General features: G+C 38.4%; 1 protein-coding gene across 1 annotated transcript in view; it reads right to left on the reverse strand.

Annotated features, from left to right (window-relative positions):
* Window positions 1–373: 373 nt before the first annotated feature.
* The window catches only part of URI1 (URI1, prefoldin like chaperone), a 41,370-nt gene continuing 32,208 nt past the window's right edge, over window positions 374–9,535 (reverse strand). The window contains exons 7-11 of the mRNA XM_017828801.1: window positions 6,897–7,077; window positions 6,058–6,325; window positions 5,342–5,484; window positions 3,460–3,718; window positions 374–1,184 (exon numbers count right to left, since the gene is read on the reverse strand). Of these exons, the coding sequence (XP_017684290.1) occupies window positions 996–1,184; window positions 3,460–3,718; window positions 5,342–5,484; window positions 6,058–6,325; window positions 6,897–7,077 (1,040 nt within the window). The 3' untranslated portion in view covers window positions 374–995. The remainder of the gene's footprint in view (window positions 1,185–3,459; window positions 3,719–5,341; window positions 5,485–6,057; window positions 6,326–6,896; window positions 7,078–9,535) is intronic.

A 9,535-nucleotide genomic window follows, 5' to 3' on the forward strand; every position in this document is an offset into this window, starting at 1 on the left:
GAAGGATACACCAAACTGTACCCTGAGTGCTGCAGTGCTGTTGCATTTTGAAATAAAGCTAAAGCATTAAGACATTTTTCCTTAGTGCTGACTCCCTCTGGGCATTCCCAAGACAATTACAATGTTTTCTGAGTATACAAAAGAACTAGGAGATTTTGTAATCAAGAGTCTGAGTTTATGCTTCTCTCCTTAAGAGCATTCAATTTCCATGGACATTCATTAGCAGGAGGTTAAAACACAATGGCAGAAGAGAATGGACTGCTTTTATGTCCATGTGGTAGTAAACATTTCAAGCCAGAAATGCAAGTTCAAAATAAAAACCTCTCTGTGGCGTTTCCAAATTAGTAGTAAAGCAAAAAAAACCCCACACAACTTTCACAGCTTTTTTACTGAAAATTTAATTTTACAAAATACCCTTTTCCATCAAAGAAACTTCCCTGCAATGTACATGAACCCGGCATTTTACAGATCTGTACAGTGAGAGATCAGAGAGGTTTGAAAGAAGGAAAAAAACTTTTAGCAGACATCTAGTTGCAAAACCTACAGCAATGTGAATACAAGTGTGTCTTAAAATGTTAAAGCAAGTAATGCAATATAATTGGTGAACCTATTTGAAATGTGAAAAGTTTCCTTAAAATGGTCCATATGGTATGTAGAACCTCACAGCTGGCACAAAACTGCCTGTATTTAGGTTTAAACACAAAAACAATGTATGTAAGGAACAGTTTTCGAAAATGAACCCAAGTGCTGCTATCGTAAGGCAAACATATACAAAGGTGCTGACAGCACACAGGGAAACCGACAAAATAAGGTGAATACTCAAGTGTTCCAACGCTCAACTGTTTGTTTTTTTAATGTTGCCAGTAAAAGTTTCAGAGATAACCGATGCCAAATTACCACTGGATGACCTGTTAACTAGCTGGGTGTTACAGAGGGAGCTCTACAGAACCTCAAGAGATGTGAAACTAGGCGAGAGTACTGGTGCTTCAGCCGGCTTAGTTAGTCTTTTGCATCCTGGCAGCTTTGAATTTTGAAATTCTCTTAGTAGTTTCTTCTGGAGCCTCGGACAAAACTTCCTCTGATTTTCGCTCCAGAATGGTCGGCAGGACTGGGTGAGCGATGACTGGGTGTGGTATTAAGGAGGGAGACAAAGGCTCCTTTTCTATAACAGTTCCGGAAAATGCCTACAACAGAAGAGAATACTCAAAATGAGCTAATAAAATGCAAATGTGAGGCTATGCCCATAAGGTCATTACCCTATATTAGCCTGATTAGGATTGTTATTTCTTTTAATCAAAAGTAAAGAAATATCTTTAAATCAATGATTGTTCCCTGCATAAGTAACCAAATTGTAATTAACCTCAAAATATAGCTTGTTCAAAGATGACTGAAAGTGTCTTAAAAGTACTACTTAATCTCATTCCTACTGCATAAATGATCTAAAAATTTGCTTCCTCACTGACACATGCTCAAGAAATAAAACAGCTGATGTAATACACAGTTTCATTTTGGATCAGAAATGGAGAGACTTTGCAAAGTTGAAGTATGTCAGTATTTCCATCATACGTCATGTTTTATGACTTAGTGTCTTCTAATTGCATCAAGCTGACACACTGTGTATGAACTGGCAAGCACATATTTTGTTTGTTCTTTTGTCCTTACCAAATATGATCAAAAAATGGTGAAAGCAATTTATACTTAAGAGAACAGCAAACTTGCTTCCAACTATTTCTCTCTATAAAAGGTCTAATAAAAACATGTAATGTTTAAAAATTATAATTTATATGCAGCTGATTATATGACTTAATCCTTTTTAACTTAGCTAAGAAATGACGATGATTCTTGGAAAACACGGGGAAACAAGCAGCTCAGAACTACTTTTATAAACATATTTAAGAACAAATCATCCACTGTGTATTGAAAACAGAAAATTCAGAATGCTCAAGGACAAGGGGAAGCAGTTCACATCCAAGGTCTGATGCTCATACTGGGCACAAAGGAATGCACACCAGATTTAGTCACTATGCTTAGTTCTGCTTTTTCATAACTCAGTTACCAAGAAAAACAAAGCAAAACAAACCAGCCATTCTTTTCTTGCAGGACCTGCAAAAAAAGCAGTGTTTTTTTGTTTTCTGCTCCAGTAGACAAAGTGTGCCTAAAGCTGTGCCTGTACACAACTGTGTTGATCTAACAAGCAGCTCATTTTCAAAACCAGGTAAGCAAAATACAAACTAAGACGACTGCGGTAAAATTAGAAATAAAAAAAAAGTTAGCGTGTTGCAAATGATAATGGAGAAATAATGTACTTCAAACACCCACAGAAACAAACTAAAGCAAAACAACAGCATTTACGAAGGGACGTCTGACTGGAGTGTTTTGCTCACTCTCTTTCAGTTACTTAGAAAATACATTACATCGTAGAGAATAAACATGTCAGATTCAGATAATGGACTGATGGGTAACATCTAAAGTGTACTTAGATGTTTTATAAAAATATAGCAAATATATTCCAGAAAGTATACAACGTGAAGTGCTAACTGTACAGATAAATATTCCACCATGAATCTTCACATCCTGCCTAGATTCCCCTACAGCTGTTTGTATGAAAAATGATGATAAACAATAGCTTTTATGAGGACTTCATTTCTTGTCAAAAAATAATTTTTCTAAAAATAGTGTTTTCATTGAACTTGCCCATTGCATTGGGAACTACTGAAAACTCAAGTTTTATCTAGTTTGAAAAAAATTAGTGTTCTTACATATGCTATGCCATGAATTTCTACATTGAATTCTTGTATTCACCTGGTCACTAAACCACTGTAAATTTTTCCTTATACTGTACAGTCTCTTTTCTTTATGATGAAGCTCTGAACTTTTCAAACATGTGAAAATGGATTTGTTTGGGATCACTAATGGTCCCAGCCTGGAATGGGATGAGTAGCAGTGTAACGCTTCCTTCCACTGGGCAATTTCTCTGCTATTGGCAAGTCAAAATAATGACTCAGCTGATATCTATGTGTTTTAAAACTTAAAAACCACCAGCTGGAAACTAGCTGTCTATTAGCTGTGCAACACAGGTGAGAGAATCGACTCTTCTCTCTCATCAGCTACAAAGCACAGATTTTTCTCTTTTTTAATCCTGCTGTATGTCCTGCAGTGAAATGTTCAGGATGACCCAGCAGACAGAACACTGGTTTCAGTAACACCAGGAAGTGACTACTTTGTGGGATCTTTATGGAAGAGCTTCAGGTATCAGAGAAGCCACCTGAACTGCTCCTCCCCTCTGTCCCTGGGATGTGTGTGACAGATGCCTGTCACCTGATAATGTCCTCTGAAGCAAACTAGGTAGGAGTTAGAAAATTATTTTAAAGAAATCAAACTCATGGTATAGGCAACTACAGTCATTAGATTTCTCATTTTTATCCCTGCCAACAATCAATAATTAATTAAAAACTGTACCTCAGTTGTCCCTGAAGAGGGAGGAAGCTTTTTCAGTAGCTGCTGCTGCCCCTCCTCCTCCTCTTCCTCCAGTATGCCTTCGCTGTTGTCACTCTGAGTAGCTTCATCACAGCTAATACTCCTCTGAACTCCTCGTCTGTCATCAAACTCAGCAGCACTGTTCTCACTGGTATCGCTACAAACACTGTTCTCTCTGCTTCGAGACTTCAAAATTGATTTACGAGGGACATATTCTCCATTCACAACATCAACAAAGACTCTATAAAGGAAAATGTTAGCTTTAATAAACCATTTCAGGATCAGATGACAAATTTACAGTGATCTTGCTTTGTCTTTTGTACAAATTAATTATGATGTGCTTTTCCAACTTTTTCGCTGCAGAATCACAATACTGTACCTTCTGAGGCATTTTATTTACCAAGGCACGAGAATCAATTCTGCAGAGCAAATGCTGTTATGCCCTTGATTCAAGCATTAAGGTGGTACATTCTTTCAGAAGAAAATGTATAGGTTTTTGAAAAATGTTAGAAAACAGAATAATGCAAGTTACAAAAAGTTAGAAGAAAGGTAAACTAAATGATTATCAGGGTTGTTTCTGTAAAGAGATTCAGAAGATCACAATGTCACAAGGTATTCTAGAGTTGAGTCCTTGTCAAATGTAGAATAAAAAAACAAAAAAACATTCATTGTAGGTGGAAAGGATGGAGCTTTTTTCCTGACAAGTGTCATATTCTGCTTTAAGTTAAAAAAAAAATAATTTAAAAATCAGCTTTTAAGTTCATATCAACAGCAAGACACTTTTCAAGTATTAACAGACTGTAAACTGACAAAACCAGCTCTTCCTTCAGCTTGTACTTCATCTCCATGCCTTAAACAAGTCAAGGTTGGATGGAAGAGAAAGAGAAGACAATGTCAACTTTATCAAACTCATAAAGGAGGAGCCCAATGACTGGATGAGTTTTAAGGGTGTTACTTGTTTCTAACAGCTTTATTCATCAGGCACTTATGGGAATATATCTCCACAGAAAATGGAGTTCCCTCACATAGCTCAGGGAGACCAAGAAAGAATCCTTTACTTCAGCCCCAGCAGCTGCAATTACAGGATGTGGTTTTACTTTTCACGCTTTGTGACATGTTTTTTAACATATTTAGGTACTCAAATACACTGACATAGAAATGCAGTGTGATTTTCACAAGCACTTAATCAACCAATCTAATAGGTGTCTGTGTTTATCTTTACAGACCTAAATACTTGTTTAGCTCTCCTGTCACCTTAGTTTAGTGTTGTATACAATCCTGTAACCAAACATTGTTTTTCAAGCTCTCTGTGTGTGGGTGTCCTACAGGTGAGCACTATTTTTCATGTAGAATAGAGATAGTGATGTACTGAAGTCAGGGAGAGAAAATGCAAGAGAAACTAGGCAAACAAAGACCTAAATATGTTCTGAAGATACTGGAAGGAAGAAGCAAACCCCAGAAAATTAGTAGCTGGGAAAGGAGGGATATTAAAAGTGGTAGATCTGATCGGTTCTGTTTGAAAACAAACACAGAAGCAAATGACATGGAATTAACCAGAATGTATAACATAACTGCTGCATTCCTTTCTGAGCATAGGATGCACTGGCAAATTTACCTCAATTTCAGAAGCTCTGAAAAAGCAGGTAAATGACAGATTGCCATTTGGAAAAGGAGATGTTAAGCTCAGAAATGTTTTATGGACATGCAAGAACGGCAACCATGCAGAAGCCACAAACTTCCATTTTTAAGTACTAGACTCGGTTCCAGCTGTTTCTTTCAGGGAACCGTGGGCTGGTTTCACACCACAGGTGAACAGAAGTGAACAGAGAAGGAAGTTCATGTGCCAAAGCCATGAATTACACACCGGTAAATGTCTGCTGGGGTTTTGATGTTGGGCAGGTCTGGAGCTGCGTGGCCATTGCCACTGCTGTTCTTCCTTTTACGCTTGGCCTCTTCTTTCTTTTCGCTGAATTTCAAAGTAGTATTTTTTCCTGTGTTTATTCTTACCTGAAAATTGAACACAAACAACGGTCTAGACCAGAAAATCAACAATCACCAGGCTTCAGGTGAACTGGCTTCTGACACTCTCCTACCCGACCAGCTGGGGACTAGGAAGCATAGATAAGTTAAACAAATGTATGAATGGTAACATTCACAGTATGAACTGTTTATTCTCTACCACTTGCACTAAGCTGGGGCATTTCTTTGCACTAATGTGCACGTATTTTGCATATAATATATGACAATCTGCTTATTCAAACTCTGCTCAACAGCTGAGCTGTTCAAAGGTCAATTTCAAGGCAAGTACAAAGTAATTTTAAAAACTCCTAGATAGGATACTCCCTTTTACAAAGCCAGAAGCCAGAACAGCAAGCTAGACATTTGAAGATAATTTTTTTTAATACCATATTTGAACTGCAGGATTTAAACAGTGGGTTTCAAGCATTTGAAAAATATCCAAATGTCACCTACAGTTAGTGTTCTACTTTACCTACATGAGCTAGAATTTTCTGTTTTATATATGGTATATATGTTTTATGCAATCTCTTGAACAAAATATAAAAATACTGAAATACAAACCCTTTTAGGTTCAACAGTGTGAGAGAAAAAAATAGTTGGAACAGAGTTATCTCCAACATCTACATCATCTTCATCATCACTGTGATAACAAGTAGAGCCATTAACTTGGCCCCCAAACAAGTCTGAATTTGTTACTTCTTTATGGAAGTTGCCCTGAGTAATACAGTCTTCTGCCCTATATGTCCCATTCAGATCTATTCTCTTATCTTCCTTCTCCTCTTCAGAAGAGGTTGCATCTTCTCCATTTGTCTCAACTGTATCAGGCATCCTGTGGAATGAAAAATATATAAGTGAACTGTGGCAATTCAAGCTCTTGAGAGACACAAACATGTGAAATAATGAACAAGCCTGAACCTAACTTTTTTTAGCCAGGTGCTGTATTTTTAGTCAGACTGTGGAACTTCTTAGTACTCTCTAACAATCACTAGGTCTTTTCCATGTCACCTGGAAATATCAAAACTGTGACATCATGGCTAACAACACATGTATTGCTTCAGAATCAGAACAGAGACCTAAGGGTGTTGTTAAGCACTAAATGTGTAACTCCCACACTGGAAACGATGGATTTTCCTAACTTGTGGGAAATGAATTTCACTTCCCCCTCTTCTATCATCTTTAAGATAAAATACCAGAATGCTGGACCGCCGTGGTTCCACAGAGGCAGATTTTGGCAGCTTTGACATTGCAATGCATGCTTTGTTCATGCTCCACCCCTCTTCCAGCTATTATGATTTTAACTGCATATTTGCACTCACAGTGAGATCCTGTGTGTACCAACAGCATCACACCCCTACAGTTTTCTGAACTCCAGCCCTGCCTGTGCCACAGCAGTGCTGTACCTGTCAAGTTCACCAAGGATCTCCTCTTGTCTCTCGAGCTCTTCTAAGCGGGCCCACAGTTCCTCCTCTGACTGAAAACGGCCCATTGATTTTGTATCACTTCCATTTGCTTGAAAATCCACCTCAAAAACATTTGATACTTTGGGCTTCGAATGAGGTCTGTGAGCAGTTCGGTATTTTCCTGTGTAACAAAAAGTAAGACGCAATTACTAAAGCAATTGGCAAAAAAAATCCAACAAAAAACACTGGGGGAAAAAAACCCCACAAAGGAGTTAAGGAATATGGGCAGAACGTTTTCCATTTCAAATTATTGTTTAACTGTTTAAGTGAAACTGTCAATGAACCAGAGCACCAGCACAGGATAATAGTCTCCGGATGTTACAGAAATATCGAGGCAAAGCAGAGACGTTTATTTACAAAGCAGGAGACACTGATCCTGTGACAGTTTTATTACAATGTAGGTTTTTTTACCTCTTGTGCCAAACAGTAGATCTTGATTTGCTCTGATAGATACCAACATGTGAATGTGACATTTGTTCACTGTCCCATTAACAGCACATTTTATTAACTGGGAAAACAAACCTAGTTTGTACTCTAGCTCACTTTTTATAAAGTCACCTATATTCAAAAAGCAGAGTCTTTTTGGCTTGGATTTTTTTTAAATTGACAATGAAGACCATTAAAAATGATCTCCAGAGTCAACTGGAAAATCTGACCCAAATCCAGTCATTATGAATCACTTATTTGGTGAAAAAGACTGTGAAAAGCACACATAAATCTGCCTTTCAGAAATAATAAATATAAACCCCACTTAAAGCTTCAGAGGTGACCTGAGATACACACTTGTGAGCAAATGGTAGTCACTGACAAGTTCTTGCTGGCATTTAAAAGCTTTGCTACCTCATAAAACGGTGCATCCGTTGAGGATGGGGAATACTTTTTCCTGTTTGAGTGCTGTCTAGCACATAGGGAACAAACTGCCCACCAACAAAACTAATGCTTTAGCCCTGTCTGGGTGAAGGGCAGGACTGTTTCTTTAACCCCCCTTCACCACAACACCATCAGCTCCCAGGGGCTGTTTCTGAGTGGTCCCAGGCAGGTTCCCAAGGGGAATTCCCTGCTCTCTGCCCATCACCACCCCCACGCAGCTGCTGCACCTCTTTACAGGAGTGAGACCCATCCCCTTCCATCACTGCCACAAACACACTCCATGTTTCATCTGTGCAGTGGGAACTCCAGTATCTCTGTGGGTCTTTTTGACACTGCTTTGTGATTCTGATCAACACCAATACGATGTTGCTCAGCATCCTTCGAGTTTTAAAATCTCCATTAACCAACTGTGCGGCCATTTTTTTTTTAAATTTTAAGAACTCGTGGCTTAAACATATCCTTATTCAAATACGTCAGTTTATACTTTAATCCTGAGTTAAATACTAATTCAACAGCAACATTAAAAAGCAAACAGGTGACTGCAAGTAATGTTGGAATGTGTGTCCCCTACTCTTGCACGGGATAGCACTTTTCATCATCTCATTAAGAAAGGGCTGAAATGTATTTTATTGAGATTTGAATATAAATTGAGGTAAGCCAAGCAATCAGAGCAGCTTGTGAGCATTTCATTCGGTATAATTACAAAATTAATAAATAAAATTTGGAAGGATTAGTTAACGATCTATTTCAATTTGATTTTCAAATTGTGCCCTCCTAATTTCTTTCTGTTACCCTTCAGTATTAACCACGGACTTGACTACCAAGGTAAGCACAGGGCTTCCTGAACACCAGCAAGTGCTTCAACGTGCCAGTCACCTTCCCTCCTAATTCTAACACTTCTGTCAGTTAGGAAACCAGGTCAGATCTCAGAGACAACAGAGGGTAACCACCTTCTATACCAACATCCACTGTGCTCTCTCATTGGTACCACAGCATCACCATTAACCTCATACACTAATGAAAAAAAGTTAAGTATTAAAATCCAGAAAATGAAGACTCAACAACAAACTAATGAGGTGTTCAGAGTACTTGTTTTTGTCTTCCTCAGAGATACAGCCCATTTCCATGTGAACAAAACCAATGAAGCCCAGGCTGCTTCAACATAATCACTAAGTTGTTCTTTTACTTACTTCTCTCTCAATCTCAGTACACATTGGTACTGAGGGAAAACACAGGTAATTCCCACTTACAGATTTTCGGCAAAAATTAAGAGGGTTTCAGGGGACAATAGTGATGACAGAAGTTTAAGATGCAAAAAAAGTTGCACAAAGGTTGACCTGGCATCCACAGCATCCACTGTTAATACAGTGGGAAGCATTTCCCACAATGCTGAATGCTATACCTCCTATTTTGCAATGACATCTACACATTGGAGAGACACCTCCTTAGTCAGCCTTGGCATACAGAGATTACTGTGATTTACTCTAGAAAAACAAAACAGCGAACTGCCCAGCTCAGCCCTCTGCAAATCACAAACTGCTGCTCCTCCTAAAAATGTCCAAGTGATGCTATTTTCAGACTGTAAAATTACTTCTTCCTCCAGCTTTGACTGAGTCTTACCTATCAAGCACTACGTCAGATGGCACAGAAATTACTCAATTCCTTAGCACAACTATCTTTGCTCAGTGTCCTGTCCAGAAATCTTCAGG

Source organism: Lepidothrix coronata, unplaced genomic scaffold (genome assembly GCF_001604755.1).
Source record: "Lepidothrix coronata isolate B3197 unplaced genomic scaffold, Lepidothrix_coronata-1.0 Scaffold153, whole genome shotgun sequence".
Taxonomy (NCBI): Eukaryota; Metazoa; Chordata; class Aves; order Passeriformes; family Pipridae; genus Lepidothrix; species Lepidothrix coronata.